At 39.4% G+C, this 23,798-nt stretch overlaps 1 protein-coding gene and 1 non-coding gene across 2 annotated transcripts; one reads left to right on the top strand and one right to left on the bottom strand.

Moving 5' to 3' along the window:
* Positions 1 to 315: 315 nt before the first annotated feature.
* TRNAI-AAU (transfer RNA isoleucine (anticodon AAU)) lies at positions 316 to 389 on the bottom strand. The gene has a single exon. It is a non-coding gene; the product is annotated as a tRNA-Ile (tRNA).
* A 1,365-nt stretch (positions 390 to 1,754) lies between these two features.
* MOK (MOK protein kinase) lies at positions 1,755 to 23,794 on the top strand. Its single transcript, XM_066186989.1, is given in 9 exon segments — positions 1,755 to 1,861; positions 2,875 to 4,340; positions 5,934 to 6,039; positions 9,390 to 9,460; positions 10,972 to 11,120; positions 13,681 to 13,853; positions 16,159 to 16,258; positions 16,691 to 16,882; positions 20,454 to 23,794. Coding segments are annotated over 6 exon segments (696 nt in total). The 5' UTR covers positions 1,755 to 1,861; positions 2,875 to 4,340; positions 5,934 to 6,019; the 3' UTR covers positions 16,874 to 16,882; positions 20,454 to 23,794.
* The last annotated feature ends 4 nt before the right edge of the window (positions 23,795 to 23,798 follow it).

Raw genomic sequence — 23,798 nt, 5'->3', positions numbered from 1 at the left:
GAGACGAGCCCGAAGGGGTCAGTGCAGCACGCTGGAGCCGCCCGCGCAGACACCGAAATCCGCGCCCTCCCGGGGCCGGCCGGGCTCCATCAGCCGCAGGAAAGGAATAAAGCTCGGTTCGTGCTGCAGTCGCCATGGGTGCTCGAGCCCCGCATAGACAGATCGACCGACCGACGGACATACACCCCGGCCCGTTGCCGTGCCCTTGAGCAGAGGTAGCACCGCGTCTCAGCAGAACCGTGTGAGGTGGGTGGGAATCGCTGGGACAAACCGGAGAGATGAAAAGAAGAGGGAAAAGAAAAACAGAGATCCATGTGGCCCGTACGGGGATCGAACCCGCGACCTTGGCGTTATTAGCACCACGCTCTAACCAACTGAGCTAACCGGCCACTTACTGCCCGTCCTGCCTCTGGGTGTAATAAAGACAAAACGGTTCCTAGAAGCGAATCGGAATTTTCTTCCCTGTCGACCGAGAGACGCAGCGCCTGGTAGGAAACAACCATAACGTGGGATCGCGGACAATGTCGCCTCTAAGTCAATAGGTTAATGCTTCTTCGAGTTTACTAGGATATGATTTCAGTTTAATTAAAATATTTGAACATTCTTAAAAAGCATCTACTATTCTGTTTAACGCACTACTGGGATCTTGGTTTGCGCGGACAAACAGTTTGCCTTTTCCTAGCGTTTTGATTTTTACTTACATACGCCGCATAGAAAGGACAACTTTTCTTCAAAGGTGAGCACCTTTGAAGCCCACGCTAAAGGCACAGGATGTCCATTTATCAAGAGGCAAACACCGGGGGACAGGGACAGGGAGGGGATGACACAGCTCTCCAAAATGCAGGTTTTTGGAGACAGCTCGGTGAGGAGAACACAGCCCCTGGTCTCCTCCCGGGCTCTTCTCTGTGCCAGGCTGGCGGTACGGCTGCTCTGCCCATCCCGCAGTGGCGCGCAGGATCCGCCAGGGATCAGACCATCACCGGGGATGAATCTGAGCCCGCCGGGGCGCTGCTCGGCCACGGGAGACTTGTCAGCAGACAGGGCCCGCCGCTGGATTTATGGAGCGCATCTCTTGTCCCGAGGGCTCCTCTCCTTAACGCCTCCCCCACGGGCGGCTCAGCTCCGCCATCCCCGGGGAGTCGGGACCGTGGTGTTGCCCCGAACGTGGGCTCGTTACCGGGTGTGCAGCCCAATTGACACCTCGAGACGAGGTATCTCTGGGCTTTATTCTAGCTGGCGTAAAGCAGGGAGCTGGGTGATTACCCACAAAAGTCTAGCTCGGTGATCATCAAAACTTTACACTTGCTCTACCTTTTAACAAACAAAGGCATAGGCATTCCTTGGTTACCGACTACGTAACTTCTCAATTAATATTCAAACTACTATTTGCTAGTAGCACTATTCGCTCGTCCCTCATGCTAATAGTCCGCAGGCGCAGTTCTTTTCCAGTTGAGTCTGGGGTCCCATTTGGGTAGGCGGCCAGCGGGTTGCGATCTCGCACTGCCGAAATTACGTTTCCCCGAGTTAATGCTCCATTCTCCTGACTTCGGTCCTGGTGGCTCATGTCCAGACAGCCCGTTCACCTTGGGATTGTCTTCCGTTTTGCTTAAAAAAACATATTATCCGAGGGTGCGACACCCAGTCCTCCCGCACCTGGCGGGCAGGGGCGCGGCGCCGGCACCCCGCGCTCACTGCGCATGCGCCGCCCGCCGTGCCGTGTGCAGCGGGGCCGGCGCGTGCGCGGTTGCCGGGGCGACTGGGACACAACATGGCGGCCTGAGGGGAGCGCCGGGAGCGGGGCCGGGCCGCTCATCCATCAACCCCGGCACCTGCGGGACGGCGCGAGAGGCACAGTAAGGGGGTACGGGTAAAGGTCACGGGCCCTTTCTGAGGGGTGGTGTGGGCTCGGAGCCTCCAGGGAGGCTGGTGGTCACCGAGGCGGCCGTAGGTGCTTCTGTAGCCCCTGAAAACGCCCGTGGGCAGCTCCTGGGGCTCGCCTACCAACGCTGGTCTCTGCCTGCCACTCCTCCGCGACAGGGTGCCAATGGGTCTTTCCCTCGGCTCCTGCGGGGCATCACCCTGGCTGCTGGTCTCTGCAAGTGCTTTCTCAGGAACCGCTAAGTTTTCCTGGTTCCTCACGCCTTGCCTTCTATTGCTTAGCATCCTTCACATCATCCCGTGCCACACCCTGCACATCTGGCGTGTCTCTGAGTGCAATAATTACGTATCGTGGCATTGAAGCTCAACTTCTTGCTGCTTCCTTCATTTCTTTGGTTATTTCTCTCTTCCCACGCGTATCAATGTCGTACTTAAACATCATAGCTTTTTCTTCCTCAGTGTCTTGGCATCTTTGTAACAAAGTGTCTGCTTTAGATTTTTATAATACCCTCTTTTGACTACCGTAGTGCTGCCTTTTGTGTCATCTTGTACTGGATTCTTTAATTCTAATTGTTGATCTTCCACACTCTCTAGTTACAATGATGGGGTGTTGTCTTTGAGTTCCATCACTTGCCCATACTTTATATTTAGATTGTTCCTTTCTTCCCCTGGGTTTTCTAGCCTCTTTTTTGAATGATTCGTGGCCACTTTTTGGGGGTGTTGGATGAGTTCATGTTGCTATAACTTGTTCTTCTCAACCTTTATTTCCCTTCCCACGGACGATTCTGAGCTTGAACGTCTGTGTGTGCTGAAACAGAGGGGAGGGAGAGGTTAGATAACATCTCTTGTTACAGATGCATGAAAGAACTCTACCCACTGATCAGGTCTCTTTTATTCTTCAGTGTTCTGTGCAGATGTAATTAGAACATTTCCTTTAATTTATCCTCGAAGCTTTCAGTCTTGCAATGGTCATAACATTTTTAACCTTTCTTTCAGTCTTCATCTTTGAGCACAACAGATCCAGGTAATCTAACTGGTATCAAGTTTTGTTTTGTAGCTGTAGGAATTTTCACAGCTTAAAGTTGCCAGGCTCAGGCCTGGCTTTTTTTTTTGTTCCCCGTGTGTTTGAAGTCTTTTGTTTTGATGGGTTCTTTTTGTTGCCTGCTCACTCCCAGGGTGTGATCACACCATGGTCAGGATGGTGCTGAAGTGCGTTTTTAAGAATCTCCAGAAATGTTGGCTTGTGAATGCAAAATTAAAAATTTTTAGTACTTTTGAAGTCTAAATTTTATTTTGTCTTATTTTATATAAAATGTGATGCTGTTATTCTTACAATGCCTGATTTTCTTACAGCTGCTGATGAAACAATAACTAACCTGTCATGTGATCATTATAATTTTGTTCCTAGGAGAAAATCCCTCCTTTTTCAGTGACCTGTTTTGTTCAGAGTTTACACACTGACTTTAATCTTCAAAGAAACTTTTTGAAATAATGCAATTTTCATTCCTGATTCTGCCCCTTTATTCAGGCAGCTGAAATTATTCAGGCCTTGGCTTCATTCTTTTCCCTGGATGGATCTCCTAAGTGCCAGGTTAAAGCCTCAGCTCTTGGTTATGTGTGGGGTATTTATTTTGTCTACAGAGCACTCTGTTGGGAAAGAATTCCAAAAACAACCTTCACTGGCTTACATGGGAAAGACCTTCAGTGCTGTAAGAATGTTTTAAAATGTGCAAAGGATTAAGTCTTTGTACAGCATTAGAATTCTGCAATTTTAAATTCAAACAAGTTGTTTTGAGCTCTCCACTGTCATCTGGGCTTCTCTTGTACATGTAAAATACATTTCTAGAAGAAAATATATAAATATAACCAAATCGTATAAACATACACTACCTGACTTCTTTAAATACTGGAAGATATTTTCAATAAATCTGTACAATAATTCTTTCCCTGCAATTCTCTGCCTGAGCACTTTGGTTCATTAACACTCTGGCTGGTATGCCAGAGATAGTAAGATCATATTTTCAGATCATGATTTTGAATTTTGTTTTTTAATGCCAGAGAATCAATTACATGCATTTAAGAAAGAAAGAAAGGAAAAAAAAAAAAAAAACAAACAACAAACCACAACAGGATGGTCATTTATTAAAATAAAAAAGTAAATCAACAAATAGCTAACTATTTAATTAAAGTAACTATTTTAATAAGACTCCCCGTTTTGAGTCTCTGTTAGAGATTGCCTCCTTTACCCACAATGATTTTCAATTTCCAATTTTAAAATAGCTCTGTATGTAAATTGTCTATGTTGAGTGTATTAGATGGTGTGGTTTATTTTAAATTACTATTTCCAATTTTTCAAACTTAGGTGGCCTATTTAGTTAGTTAATGATGCAGCATGATCCCTAATGATCAGAAAACAGAAGCAGCAGATGATAAAAGTGAGAAGAGCACCTGACAATTCTCATGTAAGTGCTGCTCCTGTATTGAAGAAAGAGGGGTTGCCAGGGGAAGGTTTCTACTAATTAAAATACAAACATGGGGCTCACAAGGAGAGAAAACACTTTTTTGTTGTTGGTTTGTCTGTTTTTTAAGGAGAAGCAAGTATGAAAGTTGGGGAGATAAAAAGAGAATAAGCCAACACAAATTGATTGTTAGCTGGAAGACAACATTAGAATGTCCCTGCCTAAGCAACTTTTCCCTCTGCAAAATGTCTTGGCAGGCTTTTTCCCCTGTAAGGCTGTGTTTATCCTTGTGAATTAAACATATCTGCAAATCTTCTTGGCCACAAAGAGAAACTGGCATGGAATGGCCACAATCCCTGCTAGTAAATTCTCTTATCTTCCAAAACAAGGCAGTGGCACAGAAACTGCTGCAGAAGTGACCGTAGAAGGAATCCTTATAGCAGGGAGGGAAGATTCCTCACAAAGTCTGATTGTCACAGGCCAGCTGTGCCAGGGGCTGTAGTCACAGTCACTGAATTATTCCTGCAGTCACACAGCTTGGGACACCCCGGTATTCTGCCACCCATAAAGGGCTCAGTGTGGTAGAAGAGGTTTTCTGACCTGCCTCCCTCAAAATGCCTGGGTTTGCATCTTTCTGGAATAATAAGGCCGTGTCAAAAGCACCAGCAGCATAAAGCTAACCAGAAATAGATTTTGCTCAGGTGAAATTACTGAAAAAAATGATCAAGGCTGCAATCTGTAGGTGCTAAAAATAAAAGGGAATAGGAGGATGAGGTGGGTGAGGGGAAGCAGGCACTGGGGTTGGTAAGGAACAGTTCATCACAAAGCTGAAGGAGAATAAAGGAGGAAAGAAATAAGCCAATTCTGATGGAAATTAGAAGACCTGAAAATTAATATAAATAAAACTTTTTTGATAACCCTGTTCTGCTTCATCCCTTAAAGTTCTGCAGAATTAGAATTGATTATTTTCTCACATCTTTGTAGTTGAAGTGCTTCATTATCAAAGCCAAACATTACTTTTGGTTCAGTGCAAACCTCATAGCTGAATTTAATATAGGAATAAAACTTTAAAATTAGAAACTGCTTTGCTTAAAATAAAACAAAAACAAACAAACAAAAAACCCCAAAAAAACAACAACAAATAACCTCCATGTTGGAACAATGATTCCATGATACACTTGCTTTCCAAGATAATTTTGTTTTCAGTACATTGTAAATAAAGGGAATTTGTTTTGTTTTTTGTGAAAGAAGCAAAGAATAAATTCAAATATGAGTTGCTAGTGTGCTGCAGCATAAAAAACATGGGAAGGGCTGTGTGAAGAGGCATCATGTCCCTGAGCAAGGAGGTGGTAGTTTATTGTCTCAGAATTACTGTATTCTGCTTTCTGGGATATGTAATTCTGTAATCTGGGCAGCAAAACTTCATTTGCTGTTTTTCATTTTATTTCCTCTCAATTTACATGTTAACAAAATAAATCTTTTATTTGAAAGTTTTCCCTTAGTCATCATTTAACAAGTCAAGGAAGGATTGATAAAGAGTCATGATAACAATTTCTAACATACTGAAACAGTGTATTTTGGTTTTTCAAATACCAGTTGCTAAGATAAGGAGAGGGAACATTTTCTGATGTTCTGGAGAAGAACTGAGTCTTAGGGAAGAAAAGTACTCTGCAAGTAAGCACATGAAGCAACATTTTGGAAGGTATGCATAATTAATCCCAGAATTCTACAGAAAATCGCGTTTAAATTCAGTGAGGGAACACAAAATTAAGACTAAGTGAAGCTTTTAAGTACGCATGAATTTAAAAGGTTTGCATGTGGTACAGAAAGGGAACTCTGCCTTCCTGTTTGGCACTGGGGGGTTATTTCCTTGAGTGCTCTTAACTGATGTCACCCACTGTATTAAATGGTGCCTGGCCACTGGCTCCAGGGTGAAACAAGATGAATGAGGAATAAATAGTTGATTTCTGCCTTGCCAAATGCACTGAATATACTTGTGCTGTTTTTCTTTTAGCTGTAAATAATAATTGGAGGAAATGTGTCAGTCCTCTCCTTGGGTAATACTTTTTTCAGTCTCTTTAAGGACTGTTTTAATGCAGGTTAAAACCAGTACATTTATCCTTAGTCGATGTATGGCATTAATTCTTCTTCCTATTTGCATTTATGTTTACATCCATCATCCAGCTGTTACATGGTCACAAAATAGGTAACTTTCAGTTAGGAAAACAGAGGAGAGGGCTGTGTGGAAGTAGAGACAGATTTGACATTGTCCTCCAAGTATGTAAGTGCCAAGCAGTGCCTCTTGGGTTACTGATTCTGTATTCTCAGTTAAATATATCAAGTTCCTAATGAAATCACTGGGAATGACTCATTGGTACACACAAAGGGAAATGGGACATTTTGCTCTCAGGTGAGATTTCAAAATGTAACTCAGAGCTTCAAAGAATGTCAGTTAAAAAAAGAGAAATCTCTTCAAGTAATGTGGCTTCTGATTCTCTGTTATATGGTCAGACATCTGTTGGTCCATTTATACAGTGCCTACAACTGACAGAATTGCCCAATTTCTGATCAAAACAGTATTTAAAAACTATCTGCTGAATTGTATTAAGGGCAGATGTATACAACTCAGTGGCAAGGCACAACAAGCAGACTCTGTTTTATCTTTTCATCTAAAACATCTTCTAGGCCTTTAACCCTTTGATAAATTGACTGACAAATTCTTTTGATGAAATTAATTCCTTTAACAACAGATAATAACATTATTTTAAACAGAACTTGCCCATACAACGTATTTCTCCTGGTTTCACAGTGGAAAATATTGGTTTGGTGTCGAAGCTGTGAGACTGGGAACAGAGGCATGTCCTGCTCTGATCCATTCAATAGTGTGCAAAGCTCTTGGTTTCCTGCTTCCTCCCCAGAGCTTCTGTAGCATGGGATTTTTGTTTGTTAAAGCCTAGGAGGGCAAGGAAATAATATACACAATCACTGAATAGTGTCTATGTTTCATGTAAGAGGTTTCCATCAAAACTTAATTCTGAACGTTAAATTTGGCAATGCATCCCACTGAGCAATGTTTGGAATGTATGCTACAGCAGCACAAGAGCAAACAGTGTCATCCATACTCTTATGCAACACAGAATTCCTGCTGGGCAGCTCCTTGGCATGGTAACTGGTGTCTGCAGCACAACACATCACTACTTTTCTTCTTGGGGTAAGCCCAGCTACTCCAAGCTGCAAGAAGAAATAAAGCCATTTACTAATTACTGATTGTTTAATAAAAGAAACGACAAGCAAACAATTTAGCAGGCCCTGCATTTGAAAGTTCAGTGACAGACTAAAGTTCTGACAGCCTCATGGCAGGGGAAAAAGTCAGCAATAATCCAGTCCCTGGCTGCAAGTCAGTCTTCCTCTTTTCTGTTAAATTCAACTTTAGTGTAGAACAAGTGAATAATTTGAGATAAATACAAGCATTAAGGTGGCTGAGTCTGCATCCGACTATCTTTATGTTTACATAAAGTTGTTTTGTATGCATGGTGCATCGATTTCTTTCTTCTTTATTCCTATATTTGAACAATATCCAGTAACTTTTGAGTCTACAGACAACCTGTAGATTCTTAACCAGCTTTTTATTTCAACAGAAAGAAAAAACCCAAATGTTTCTCAAAATCTGAAATCTACATGTCTGCCCTTGTTAATTCTGTGGCTCTTTTCCAACAGACCAGAAATATTTCAATATCACTATTAAAATTAGAAACTAAATATATGCTAAGCATAGTTAAATTTCATCTCATAATATGTAAGATTTGCTGATGACTTCAACCCATGTCCCATATCCAGTCAGTGCTTTATCTGCACACTCGGGCTCGGTGCTCTGCTCACGCACACTCAGCTCAGCTGCTGAAACAGCCTCTGCTACTTCAGGATCTTGGCTTGACTTACCGGTTTCAGCTAGGGATCAAGGCAAACTGTTGGACAGTATCATTTCCTGGGCAACTTTACAGACACCCCTGTGCAAGTAGTTGAAGTTTAGATCTCAGAATGAGGCAGCAGCTGAGCTTTTGGAAAGGTGTCAGTGCTGAAGTTGGGTCCCTTGCCTCATTGAGCACTTCAGTGTCTCCTGGGGACACATTCTGTCTCACAGAGGTATCACGTTTTGTGACAGCATTTACTCCGTTACTGCATGGTACATTTCATCACTGGGCAACATTAGTCAAATACTTGACACAAACTTGTTGACTGCTCTGAAATATTTTTTCTTGCCCTTCAGGCTGTCCTATTTCTCTGTTCAAGGCTCAGATACTACACTGTTATTGCCAGGCCTGTTTTCTACAAACACATGGGAAGCACTGATGGTGTCAGCAGCTTGGCTTTCTGGAATTCTCAGCCTCAGATGCTGTGCTGTTAACTCAGTGTAATCCAGCTTGCTGAGCTCCTGCAGTCTGTCTGCAAGCTCAACTGCAGATTGTACCCTCAACCTTTTACTGCCTGGGTTAACACAACATTGCAGGAGAGATGGGCTGTAATGCAATTATCTTACAAGAAAAGCTGGGCACCTAAAGATGTCTGCAGGGCAGAGAAACGGAAAGTAAAGAGTTAGATGTATTATACCATGATTATACTTTGAATTGCTGCTGTCAGCAAAATAGTGATTCCAGCCAGATACTCATTTCCATGCAATAGAACACTGCTGGAGATTTAAATAAAAAGTATTTTCACATATGGTCTAATGGCTTCCCTCTCTTGTAAGCTTGTATCAGTTAATTTACTGGAAATTTCTTGCTACTGAACAGTGTGATAATGCCCAGAAAACATCCTTCAAAAAGCTTCATGGAATAAATCAGTTAACTTCTGCAGTGGGCACTTGGGATAGCATAAACTAAAACTATGATACCTCAGATGCCAGTTTAAAAACTTCTATGAGACAGTATTAATTAAAAATGAACATGTCTATTTCAATACTGGTTAAACTATGTACTTTTTTTTTCTACTCTGTGTACAAATCAATGTGTCCGTTTTGTTTCCAGCCTAAAATCTCCTTATTTGTTTCTGCAGTGATGAAAACCCTGGCTCCTTTTCACTGGTACGCGAATTAATGGCCATGAATATTTATGAGCTGGTTAAAGGTATGTAGCATATGCTTAAGAAACACAAACTCTCCTTGTGTAGATCACAAAGTGGAATTAATTATTTTTCACTTATTTGTTCACTGTTACAGATGATAAAACTCATAGGGAATTTGGTGCTGTCCTGCTCTACCCTTTAGTTCTTGCCAGTGGAATGTACCCAATTGTTTAAGACATGGGTGCATGCAGGTTTCCCATGAATCAAGTCCACAGCCATCTATTCCACAGTCAAACCACCTTGACTGCAAAACACAAGATAATTGCTTTATGTAACAAAAAATAAAACTTAAACAGAATCTTTGTTGGGTCAGGGCTGCAGTGGGGTAATAATAAAATTATTCCCATTTGTTCCCATATTGAATCAATGAATTAGGATTTTCAGTTCAGTTTTAAGCCTTTCACTAAGTTTTATTAATAAAATAACATTGTTCTCTCATACCTTCTATATTTAAAAATTCTGGAGCTGTTTGTTGAAGGAGATCAGAGCTTAAGGAAGAGTTCCTACAAAAAATTCAGAACAAAAGCTGATTTAAAACTAGATCTTATATAAACAGTAAGGAACTGCATATAGCAAATGAAGGGCCTTACAATTCTTAAGTAAAAGAGGATTTTTTAAAATGAATAATTAAGAATTTTTAATGTCTTAACAGTTGGGAGTTTAAATAACTGAACATGCAACTGTCATTCAGTGTAGGACAATAAAGACTTGCTCCTGTACATGACAGTGGTGACACTGACTATTCAGATCTCTAACAAAAGGAGTAACTGTTTCTGACCTAGATAAGAATGTCAGAGTTATTTGCTGATTGCTGAAGTAGACATTAGTGTGTACTAGTTTTAATAAGACATTTTGGATTTGCTATATTTAGCATGGTATTCAGATGGAAATGAGAATCATCATTTCAGTACATTCTGATTTCTTTTTATTATTTAAAAATACAAGTTCTTTTAAAGTTTTCCAGAAGATGATTGTTTTCACACCACTTAGTTGTAGTAACCTCCTTTTCTATGGCATGGTGAATCAGTTCAAAATGAAGTCTGTGTTCAATAGTAATCTGAAATGCTGTAGTTTGGGATTATCTGAGCATTAATCTGGTTTACCTGAACTTCTGTAAACTGCTGATTCTTCTTTATGGTCTGAATTTTGAGTCTGGACTGTGTTTACCATGATACAGTGCCTTATTTTTAATGTTGTACAAGGTGGTGGCACATGGGTTGGAGCTTATGAAATCATAGAATATAATAGGAAAGTAAACTGAAGAGGACTGAAAATGAACTTTTAATTTGACAAGGTGTATGGAGACATTTCTGTAGTTAGGAGGACAGTTCACTGTAATGCTGCTAATGTGGAAAGCTGATATTTTTGGTTTTTTTCCTTAAAAAACAAGAGATCCATGTTACTTCAATCAAGCCTATTTGTCTTTCCACAAAGTCATAATTGTCTTGCTGTTAATTTATAGCAGAAGCATTTAATAACTGAAAACCAGTCTTGCCCTTTGTTTAATCAACAGCAGTTTGGTCATTTAAAGCAATGAAAAAAGTGGCTGAGAGAGGGGTGGAGGATCTTTCAAGAGAAATGATAGAAGCCCCAAGTGCCACTGCCTCAGGATTCACTGCACCGTTGCTGCCAAATCAGGTTTCTCCAGTGACAAATCTGGAAGTAGAAGAACATCTGCTCCAGATTTTTCTAGTGACATGTAATGAAAAAGCAACTGAGCATGACTTCTTTTTATGAAGGCCCAATTCCTTAAATACTAATAATAATCTAAATTGATTGGAATAGCTGCATTTTAATAATATCTTTTCCTCTATAAATGACAAAAGTCCTGATGTTGAAAGCACCATTTATCTCTCCGGGGGCACTAGTACTACAATTCCTGATGTAAATGGTGCTCTGTTCCAAGTGCTCTGTGATCTAATCCTGCCCAGTGGATTATGTGGCTGCCTGGAGGAGCCCTGCAATCAGCTGGGAACACAAGTCCCCTGGCTGCTGGGGCTGTGGCCTCAATGAGTTACTGTCCTGATCATCTCCCTCCTCCTCCCCTGCCAATTACTCATACTACTGTCATCACACAGATCAGTACCTGCTTTGTTTTTCAAAAATGTGATCATTTCTGCCTCCCTTGATGGCATTGCAGTGTTACATAAAGGCATTACAGCAAGATTAAAAGGCCTTTGGAGCCTATAAAAGAAAAAAGCTGAGCAGTTACTGAATGGCTCTGAAAAATAGATAAATTTTATAACTGTAATTATGGCCTAACAGCAACAGCAAGCTAAACTAGGTAGGTTAGCCTTTAATTTGCAATTCAGATGTGAATCACAGTCCTTAAACCATTGCAGTAACTTGAGGTGATTGATACAAATCTTCAACCTGAAGGACAATTACTTTGAGTAGAGAGGAAATGAGATATTTAGAAGTGGAATACTGGAGTTCTGCAACACTTGTGGAAATAGATACTGCAAGTAATATATGCAATAAAAACTAAAGCATCTTACAGAGTATTGAACTGACAATTGTTGGCTGAGCTATTCTGGTGCATACTGAAAAATAAATTATGTCAGAAGGTGAATGGAAAATGAATTACAAGGCTAGCTATAAATGACACAAGTAGTATAATTGAAAAAGGTGATATCAGTGCACCTCTGGAAGCTGAGGACTATGGTATCTGTATTCTATTTGTTCTTTACTAAAAAGGACTCACACAACTTGAAACTGTATTCTAGGAAGGAGAAAGCCATTGCCTGAAAAAAAAATCAGGAACAACATGTGCCAGATATACAAATCTCTAGATTGCTTACACAGGTAAAAGACCTGGTTCAGCAACAGCTTTACAGCAGATGTAGCACACTTTTATTTCATGGTCTTCTCCAGGCAGAAACAGAACTGTCTGGGGCAGCAGCCAACTGCAGCAGGGAGAGAAAAGGCCATGGCCCAGATAGATCTTTGCCTGCAGGAGAGCCTTGGGAGGCAGCAGGCAGCCAGAGCTGCTGCCAGCACCCCAAAGGAGCTCTGGGACCTGCTGCAGGACCCCCTCCTGGGAGGGGATGGCCCTTGAAATCCTCTGTAGCCCTGCTGAGAGCAGAAGCGGAGAGTCTGGCGTCTCCTTCCTGGACTTGCCCATTCCCCATTCCCATATCTTGTAGCTGTTGTCTCACCAAAATTTAATTGTTTACTATTCTGTTGATAAGTATGGAAAAAGTGCTGGTTTCTTTAAGGTTTTGGCTTTTTTTTACAAATAACTGGAAGCACTGATAATGTTTATCTTTTTACTGAATTCTTTTCTCTGCTGTGTTTGTATTAGAACAGAAAGGGGATATTTCAGAGATACGATATTTATTATAATACACATAATTAATTTTATGTGAGGCTATTTAAGTAAAAGTGAAGTATATAAGTATTTTTCGCTTTACCCTGAGAAGGTAATGTCTCTTCATGAATAAAAGTTCAATGTAAAAAGAAATACATACAGTTACTGTAGCCCTGATCTAGGGGAATGAACAAACGATTTTGTTACTGGCTAAAACCTGAAATGACTGAGATGCATTACACCCTGAATGTGTTCCCTCCAACCTAAAAACCTGTTTTTTATCCTCTGTTAATATATATCTTCCTTTCTGTGTTAATCTAGACAGAGAAAATAGGGCTCAGTTTTGCAGCTCTTTCTTTCTACATTCAATTCCTACATTTAGTGGAAGTTACACATAGAGAGCAGAAGATAGTGGCTTTCAGAAGATCTAATTGTAACCATCTCTCCTGACAGTTTCAGAAAGTTATTTTTCTAATGCTTGAAAAGCAAGGATTTTTAAATTCAGTTTATGAAATTTCATTTTTTGAGGATAAATTTTTCTTTTGAGTAATAGAAGTGTACAGGAGAAGCCAAAGCCACCTATTGTACCCCTGCTAAACAGAACAACTCTAGTAACATAATCGAGATGCCCTATTTAGCAGCCTTTCTTTCTGTCATAGTCCCTATGCTCTTAGACCTTTCTTTTCATGATGTACAGAACAGTATTTGCATTACATACTATGGACACAGATATCTTTATGCCTGGAGCTACTTACTATTTTAATGCAGCTTTACTGCTGTGATACTGCTACCCCTGGATTTTGGAAAGTTTCTTCTTAAAGTAATCTGTGATTTCTTTTACGATGACTTACAATCATTGCTTGCATATTTTACTGTTTGTAATTTGTGGAAATACTTTATTTATTTTCGCAGCAGAACACCCTGTAGTTAAGAGATTTTGGATCTTGTAGGAGTATCTATTCTCAGCAGGCACACAGTACCTCCCCATGCTGGTACTGAGCACTGGAATATTTGCTTACAAATGGGCTCTATAGTTACAAAATTGGCATGTGGAGTCCTGGCTGTGTTTTCTATGAAATCACAAGGTACTGTGTTCAGTGGAGGGTTTTTGCTTATCATTAATCAAGATAATCAAAGGTAAATAACTCAAATTAGGAGCATGTGGTTTGGGTAATATGATCTTCGTTTCCATGGATTTGTAGAAGCTTCTGTGCTTAGTCTGCAGGGTTCATGAGGCAGTAATCCCTCTGGTCTGGCACTCTCTTCACCCTGTGGCAGGTTAGTAATAAAGCAGTTCAAGACAACACAGTGCAAACAAAAGTGATTTACAGAGAAACATTTCTGAACCTTTTTCCCCCAATGGCTTCATATTTAGTAAAAATGTATTTTCTCTGCTTTATCTTTGTGTAGGGTATGGCTCATTTCCTCTCATGAGCATCACAAACTACCCTCAGTCTTGTTAATGCACTTAAATGGTAAAATGTTTCCCACTTTTTTTTGACTTTCTAATACTTTCTGCAAAAACAGAAGAGATTAGAGAATACACTGCCTCTGATTTAGGACTTTGATATATACTATAGTATGTCCAAGACCTCTGTGCTCCTATGATCTTATGTGCTGGTATATTTTGAAATCAGGTTCTGACAAAGGAAAAGTTCACGAAAACACAGAGTCTTTTAAGATTTTTGTTGATGATGAAACCATAACTCAAAAAATGTGTCCCTGGTCTTCAAGAAAAAAAGGAAAAATACCCACCATGAGTATGTCTCCAGTATCTTTGTGCCCTAGCAACAGCAGCAGTTCTTTATTCTCCTCCCACACTGCTGTCTCTGATCTGCAACCAGGACTGATAACATTTGCTTTGCTTCTTTCCTCCTCCACATGGCAAGTGCAGCTGCTGCCATCACCATCACATTAAATGACAACCATTATGCTTTGCCTGCTAACTTGTAGAAACATTTCTACTTCTCCAGCCAGAAAAGTGTTAAAAGAAAAATCACAAATGTGGCAGTACTCTTACAAAGTAAATTGGGACCAAAAGCTTTAAGAATGCCTCATTTTTTCATTTCAGCTTGAATCAGCTGGGCTTTGTAGCTTTGTAAGAAAATTTAAGTTTTCTTAGGGAAAAAACCCAAACCTTAAAAATATTTCCTTGCAGTTTCAGCTTAATGTAAAAAAATTCACTCTCTGCGACCACTGAATATTTTCAGAGATGTTATAGGTGCGTTCAGAGAGTCTGAAGGAGGGATGTTTATTGGAAATTAATGAATTAAAACAGATAATAGTCTTGCCAAACTAATATGGACAGGTTTGTTGCTTTTTGAGTGCCTCCTGCAGTTGTTGCTGTTGAATGGTTGCATAAGCCTTTATGCTTTACAGCACATTGTGTAAGAACTTTTAGTCTTCTGCTCAGCCATGCTGATCTTTCAAATCTTGTTTCCCTTTCTCTTCCCTATAAATCCTGATTCCTGGATTGCACTTTGCAGTGGCTTGCACAGTTGTTCTTGACTTTGTTACAGTTTTACATTTGACAACAGCACATTTTTAGTTCACACAGAAGCCAGTCCCAGCTGCATGTCTTGATGCAGCTGCACAATGTGAATCAGATCTCTTCTCTCCTTCCTCTACTCTCAGCTTTATGAAGACACTCAGAGCAGTGTGCAGCCAGCTGTTCGATTGAACTTGCAAACAGTTAAAAAGAAGTTTCTCATGTCTACAAAGGGGCTGAGTGTTTTGCTTTCAAGAGTCATGTGGTGCTACTGAAGTGTTTCTTAAATTATAAGCCCAAGGAAAAAAAGCAACGAGTGCAGGAAATAAATGTTAGTGGACCAAAGTCAGATTGCTCTAATATGATAACAATGTTTTCAATGACTCTGTGCAAGTTTTATATTAACTGAGGATCAAGCTCAGGAATGAAGTTCAAATTACCATCTTTCCAGTACTGCTGCTTGCAAAGAACCTGTGTGTTAGGAATGGAGTGTTATAAATACATTTCTATATGCGTACACCCTGCTTGATTCTCCTGTCTTAAAATGAGAACACATTGTCTTCTAGGATCTTTACTAGAAGCCACTTTACTAGAAGCAAACACAATCCCAGGTCCATTGCCCTTCACCACAAGGGATGTCGTCTTTACATAGTTCACCTCAAACCAGCAGGAGAGGGCAGCTACAGATTTTCATTTAATAACCCAAGCTGCTCTTTCAATCCAAACCAGCAGCTGTGTTGCTCTGCTGCTCACGTTATCCTCCAGTTGTTGACAGGTATTAAACTGTCCACAAATGAATAATTCTAACATGTTGTCTTCTTCATAAAAGAAAGGGGTTTTTAATCAAAAATGACAGTTTAACTGTGTCTTCTCTAGTACTAATACCATGTCTTACCTTGCAGTTTCCAGCCTCTTTTTCTTGGATCTAGTGAGCTGGACCACATTTCAAAAATCCATGAAGTGATAGGCACTCCTGGTAACAAAGCTCCAAAAGTTCAAGCAGTAAGTATGCACTCTCACAGTTACTAATCTCACTGTTTAAATATCCACAATAGGGCTGTAGAGCAGTGTGCAATTTCTGTTCAGGGAACCATCACAAAAACCTAAATCTGTGCTGACCCAAGAGCAGTGTCTTCGATCTCCACCCAGAGACCCATTCATGAACCTTACAGGCAGAGCAGAGGAAATCTGAGCCTATCTTGATCTTATTTGGCCTTTTATTTCCACAATATGTTTAAGGCCAGTGACATAAATTTTTAGGAAATAAAACACTTTTTTTTCAAGTACTACTTACTTTTCCCTAATGAATGATTACCTAAATCAGGTGATTTCTTTCTTTTCAGTAAATTGTAATCCTCTCTGAATATGCATGATTAGATGATTTTCTCATCTTGCTTAACACAGGTCAAGAATTTTGAGGTTTGAATGCTCCCTTTAAAGAAAGGAAAAGGAAAGTCTTCTCTTGTGCACAGATTGCCTTTCAAAGGTTTCTATTTCCTGTGCGCAATGATAAAATATTACCCCAATGAGAGAACTGCTGCCCATCAAACCTTACAGCAGTCTTATTTTCAAGAACTCTGGCAAGTGACTTCAAATCACTTCAGTTTTGAAGACTGAAGTCAAAAGGTGAGAGGAGCGTTGTGTCCGTGTTTCAAGTGGCGTGAAATCAAATTTGTTTCCAGTGCTAGTCCTTGTCTTGTCAACCGTGAACATAATTCAGTCCATGTAGTTCTTTGCACTGAGTCCAAACCTTACCTAAAACACTACTGATGCTTCTCTATTCTTCTTTTTGCCCCAGCCTTTTTAAGACAGCCAATACATGAACTTTAACCATGCACAAAAAAATTAAGACTTGTAGGAAATAGCTCAGGGCAAGTACCTCAGCATTTGTGGCAAATTTCAAAGGCAAGTCCAGGACAGGTAGTCTTAAAGCGAAAGAACTGTCAGCCCATTTAGAGAAAGTAATTTGTAGCCCTGAGCTTGTTAGCTAGAAACAAATGTTTTTACTTAAGCTGATTACTTGGGTTTATTCTGTCTGCCTAAACACAGATCTTTATTTGGTCTGATGCAGTTCCCCCACCCTCCCAAATCCCTGACATACACGAGTTAGAATTTAGAAGCTCTGATACCTCATAATCCCCTGGGTAGACTCTTGTTAGAGTTGCTGTTACTTAATGGGTCAGCTCCACCTTCATTTCTAAATATCATCATCCTGGTTTTGATGTCTGCCTTGAGTTAAAAAGTTTTCCAGATGCAGTGTGGCAGAGACAGGAATTATGCTTTTGCCTTTTTCGAGCTTCAGTCTATATTTTGAGTAAAAAAAATTTTAAAAAACAACTTAATTATCCTGTATATAGATGGTACAAGGGAAATTCTAAACGTGTATTTGACATGAAATAAAAAATAATTAAAATATTATTTAAAATTCTGGCAAACTAAAAATTTGTTTATATATCAGCTATGTGAAAAATACTCTATGTATTCGCTTGCTGTATCAACAAGGTGAGGTGGAAGTTAGTACCACATGGAAAACTTAAAAATACAGGTTTTTCTCAAAAAGCCTTCAAAAACCTCCACAAACTAGCAAAGAACAATTATAAATTATTTTCTGCTGTGCATTCAGCTTTGAGAGCATGAACTCTCCTCCTACAGGAGAAGCCACTTTTTCCACAAATTTAGTTCATCAGTGTAGGTTTTCTAAGAAGTTTCTTTAGGCAAGATTTCAAGAAACATCAAGTAAGGCAAGTAATTTTGCAAAAGGAATGAGGTGAAGTTGTAATTGGCTGAGGTTTTTTTAATTTCTATTTATTTGGATTTTCTCTTCTAATTGTATTCCTTAAGATGTTCTCAGAAAGAAATTGAATCTTGTTTATTTATTCTAAAAGCATTCTCTTAGGAAAGTCCAGGAAAAAAACCTCAATCAACAACATGGGCCTCCGCTCGGAGAACTACCAAAATGACATTTTTCTGGAGTAGCCAAATGGATTTCCTGTCCTACTCCTACACTGTGTTTAGTTTTCTGGAGACCTGAGGAAGGTGGTGGAACCCCTGTGTTCCAGTCTGTCAGATTTACTGGATCAAATATTGAGGTGTAGACTCTCACTTGCCCACTGAAGCACATTTGAAACTTCTGTTGTTTCTTCAACAGTCTGAGAAACAGAAGGCACTTCAGTCTTCCCTGAAACATTTCCATTTGCCTGCTACAGAAGGAATAGAAGTGAGGAGAAGCCTGGCTGTGCAGTGAGAGAGACCGAGTCATGCTTCTGTTGTTAAGAGATCTAACAAGAACAGCAGTGCCTGATTTTGCCTCGCTCTGACAATTTGTAGGAAAATCCCACAAGGTTTGAGGGCTGCTTTCCTACCATTCTGATATTCTTTTCCTGAAGGGGGTCAATATTTAATTAAAGCATTGTTCTGGCAGAGCACAGAAAGTGTTCTGCATTGAACTTCCTAAGTACTTGTTCCTTTTAGAACCTGGTGGAGGAGGAGGTTGGTTAAAAATAACATGAAAGGATTCTTTGAGCCCAAGTATTAGGAATGGAATGTTATCTACAGAATTTAAGTTTCCAATTTGTATTACAAATGACAGCTAACTGCTGTATTTATTTTTTTTTTTTTTTTAGATTTAAGGGTTTTGTTTTTTGGTTGGTTTTTTTTTTCAGTTAGCTCCAGAAATTATTCCCCTCCTGTATTCAGTAACTTCCACCTCAGGTTCTACTGAGAACATGCAAATTATGCAATCATATGAGATACTTGATTTTGATGACATTTCTGTAACTACTGAATATTTTTATGTAACTATAACTCAAAACTAAACCAACCTTTTAGCTGACTCAAAAGCAAATAAAACTTAGTCGTGGTTTGCTTCAAGCTACTGATCTTAACATTAATCCAAAGTCTTCACAGGGACTGATATTGCAGCCAGTTGCTTAAAAGAGCAGTAAAAGCACTTAGCTGATCATGCCTCAGAAATCTGGCAGACAGATCATCAGTAACAATTCAACAGACTATTTCCTATTGCTAAATTAGGTAAGAGGTAAAATATCCTTATCTTAGGATCTTTCTAGGAAAGAATCTTTATTCCAAATTGACACCATTGATTTTAGAATTCCTGAGATCTAAAATTTTGCATTAGTTAATTTGCAATACTTAAATTTGCTGATGTGTTATAGACAGTTTTGTTATCTAGAAAACAAAAGTCTATGCAAGTCATACTTGGATAGGGGTTAAAAATCTTCTGCCTACCAAGTGTGCATGCAAGACAGGTTTGGCAAATAACTTTTTTGGAGCTTTTAGTAGTTATAAAAGTTACTCTGCTCATAATTGGGAAGTGATGATAATTTTTTTTTTCCATAACCAAACACTGGGCTCTGGTGCTGCTGTTCAAAAACCCAGCCATGAGCATGAAAGAGCATTTTGTGTGAGAGGTGCTGCTGTGGGGAGGCACCATGGAAAATGGGGCACTGGGGAGGAGCACATCCCATCCAAGTCACTTAGCCAACTCTCAGGCATCAATGTGAGATTTGTGCTCTAGATCCAGACTATTTATTCTAACCATTATGATACACAATGCAGTAAAATACAGGTTAACATAAAGATCTTGTAAGAGTAAAAATAATGCCTGTTAGGTTCTCAGCTGTCCTGAGATTCCACAGGGCTGTGCATTTGTGAAAATAATCATTCTTCTCATTCACTTTGAGGTCTTCCAGTAAGTGGGCTTTTTGCTGTGGTTTTGTGATTGGTTGATTGTTTTTGTAAGAAGAGGCATCTCAACACTTGCAGGGTTCTGTTGTGATTGGATTAGATCCTAATCCTTGTTCAGGTCAGTTTTGGATATTTTTGACAAATTTGAGCATGCCCAAATTCCACGTTGTAGCTTTTCTGTGTGGAGAAGTTAATGAGACTTGTGTTCTTTATGAATCCTTTTGACATCTACTGCTTAAAAAGCACTTGTTTAACTTAGATTTGTCTTCATGTTTAGAAGATGATATTATTATCACATACTGTACTGAGGATCAACGTGACATTTGTAAAGAGATTCTTGAAAATGAAAATATTCACAGGGTAAATGTGCAGAGTGGTGTATGCTGGTGCAGACTGTGGGAGTATTTGATATTGATTCAAATTTGACTATCCAAGTTAAATACTGTGCACCTGCATCGTGTACCATTGCTCAATTTATGTCATTTCTTCATAGCAAACTTTCAGAATCTCAATTACAAGAATGGAAAAACATCCCAACCCTGACAAGAATTTAATAGAGTAAGACTAAAGCACTTGAACAAGACTCTGCAGGGAAACCTTTACTGCTGCTAGTCACACTAGGTGTGCCAAAGAAGAGCACATTTCTTTTCCTAGGACTGAACAAATACATGACCCAAGATTTAGTGGAGGAAGTGCTTTACACCAGTAGAGTGAGAACATTGTGACAAAGGTAACCAGCAGAACACAGTGGAACAGCTAACTGCTCCTTGTCATTTTACTGAAACTCCTACTGCATGGATGCTGCTTTACTCCAGTTCCAAGGAAAGAGTGTTCTCCTCAACACAGTAACTCAAAGTGCAGTGAAGGTATGTAAAACCACATTGATTGGCTGAGTTTTCCTGCTCTGTTACATTTCAGTGAATAATCCCCCCACGTCTGTATGCTTTCATGTTAGCAGCTCATACTGATAGAACACAGAAATTCAACAATAAGGCAATACAGTATTTGTCTGAATACCTACCATAGGGGGTTTTATAGACAGACAGACAGACTCATAGGTATGTGAAAGGTGTGATGCTACACTTAGAAAATGAAATTTAAGGGCTGCAGGTCTGTAGGCAGGCAACACAGTGCAACAGTAACCTCCAAGTTCTTACCTTCCGAACACTGAGCAAAAGGTGCCATGAGCTTATCCAGTGTTTTTTCAGAGAGGAAGGTGGTGAGTTGCTTAGTGCTGATGTATTTGGAGTTGACCATAATGAATAGCTTTAAAAGTGATGGTCTAAAAATAGGTAACTAACTGTATCCAAGGGAGCTTACTCTCCACTGTTGTTAATTTCTTACAAAAAAAGAAGATAAATCCTCCTACTCACATTTGATGGATTGTTCTGATTCAGATCTCTCTTACCTAGCACTATACAGGAGGTCAAAGCTCAGATTATCAAAACTATATTCCTGATGGAGATATATTAATTGTATTGGTTGCTTCTCATAATCTGTTTCTGGAAGCCTCAAACACAGATGCTGAAGTTTAAGTATTTTGACAAAAAAATATAAAATTCCATCAAACTATGTTTGCACAAGGTACCTTTCTGATTTCAAAAGTCTTATTGCCACTGTTTGCTTCCCTAATTAATCTATGAGGTAGGTGATTATTCATACACCAGGAAAAAAGATGAAGTCAGAATTTTTGTAAATTTTAACCTGGAGAGAAAAGGCTACCAGAATAATGTCTTGTGTATTAGCACTTTCTTTGTATCTGGGGCTGTCAGACTGTTATAATGAGAATGGCAATTTCATGTTCAACAGATCATTTTTGCTATTTTTTCAACAGATCAAAATTGCAAATCTGAAGTGAAGAACCACATTGGATTTTTTTTCTTCATTTTTTTTAACATTTTCAGGTGGATCTTAGTTTGGCACTAACAGTACTTCAAGGATATTTATTTCCTAACAAGTTCTTTGCTGTTAGACCTCTGGAGATAACTTAACCTTCTCTGGCTGTTGGATGAATAGGCAAACTTGAGTTTTCCCACTTGCTTTATAGTTAAAATACACCCAACTTTAAACTACAAACTGGCAAATGTAGTTCCTACCCTCATTCTTCCAGCTAAAACTCCATACTGAGATTATCTGTGTTCCACCTACTTTTATTTTTTTTTTTAATGTAGTAGGAAAAATATTTTTATTAAAAGCTGTATCTACAGTGGAGGTCTTAAGTTCCTTCCAGGTAAGTTACTAGTATCCTGTTTCTTACTAAAGAATTTTTTTTCCATATGGAATAGAGTGTGGTATGGGCAGTTCAGGCTTCTAGATGACTGCCCTTATAGTAAAGAAGAGGCTGAAATAAGGAAACCCCCTCACATTCCTTGTGTGCTGCTGGACTGTGATCTGGGCAGGGACGTACCCTGCCAACACGGATGTGAGTAGCTGCTGTTGTTCCCCTGGTGTTGGATATTGCAGTTCTTTCCCTACTGGTTTTGTATTTTTCCAGCTGAAGGAAAAAGTATTTTACAGTTATTGCATATTTTTTCAACTGTTTCATTTTGACTCAGACCATATGAAGCACTTCTATAGAAGAAGTCTACGGGGAGATAACTATACTAGTTTTCAGTGATGAGGTTTATCTGTATTTTAACAGTTAAACCCACTATGTTAATAAAACAAAACTTCTGAAAAATAATCCTGCTCAGTTTCAGTATTTTCCCCATTCCTTGTATTTTAGAATACAGATAAGAATTGTAAAGCACAGCTCCATCTTGAATAAAGTAGGGAACTAATTTCCAGCTTATAAAAGGATCTGGCACTTCTCTACATGCTGGCTGCATTGCAAGGATAAGACTTAGTTACAAGCTACTGCAGTTGCTTTTCCCCAAATGTTCATTCATTTCCTGAAAACAAATCACTTCTCATGCCAGAAAATGTCTTAAGTTTACTTGTAATTAAAAAACTTCTACCCAGCTTTATTGTTGGAGAGCAGGAGGGGCATTAACATGTGCCCACAGACAGAGCATGTGCACCCTCAGGCAAGTTCATGGTCCTGGGCAAGCAGCCTCTGTTCCACTCTGCCTGCAGGATTCTGCAAATCCCAACTGTGAACATTGCTACATCAAATAAAAGGAAGCATATGATGGATATTTCCATTTTCTGTCATTCCGGGGCTGGATGTGGAGGGTTAATCTTTGCAAGAACTACTGAAAACAAGTTAAGTGGTGTGTTGACTGATTAAAAATGACAAGTGTTTAGACAAGCAGCATTAACCTCTGCAAATCCATGGATGTGTCTATCCCAATCACACTTACCAGTTTAAGGACACTGAATTATAAATTAGATGCCTGATGTAAGACTAAGGAGTCGTAGAAATGCTACTCCAATATGTTATCCCAGTTTCTGACTGACAAGTCACAAAGTGTGTACAGCTACTGCTGTGGGGTCTTCACTTCCCAACTCCAAATGCACGGGACTACACGGTAACAAAATCCTTTACCCCATGAAGTTGCCTGTCTGTGAGATTGCTGCTGTATGATGTATTTAAACTGCAGGATGTGTTTGGAGATAAGCCATTAAGAACAAGAACAGAACAATTGTATTTCACTTTCCTAACTAAAATTCAATTCTATTAAATATGAAGCAATGTTCTAGGTGAGATGTTTTTGAAAGGAATTTGTTCTACAAAGTTTAGATAGTATTTCTGTACCAAACATTTAATTCAACAAAGAATTGGTTACATCAAAAGTGATTGGATTTGAACAGAAAGTAAACAAAAATGCATATTCAAGATAGTTTAATATGTATTTTCTGAATTAGAAATATCACTTTCTTAAATGAATGAGAATTT

Source organism: Chamaea fasciata, unplaced genomic scaffold, assembly GCF_029207755.1.
Source record: "Chamaea fasciata isolate MVZ Bird 193981 ecotype frontalis unplaced genomic scaffold, bChaFas1.0.hap1 SCAF_7, whole genome shotgun sequence".
Taxonomy (NCBI): Eukaryota; Metazoa; Chordata; class Aves; order Passeriformes; family Sylviidae; genus Chamaea; species Chamaea fasciata.
Note: the sequence above shows the minus strand (reverse complement) of the source record. Positions and strands in the feature narration are given on the sequence as shown.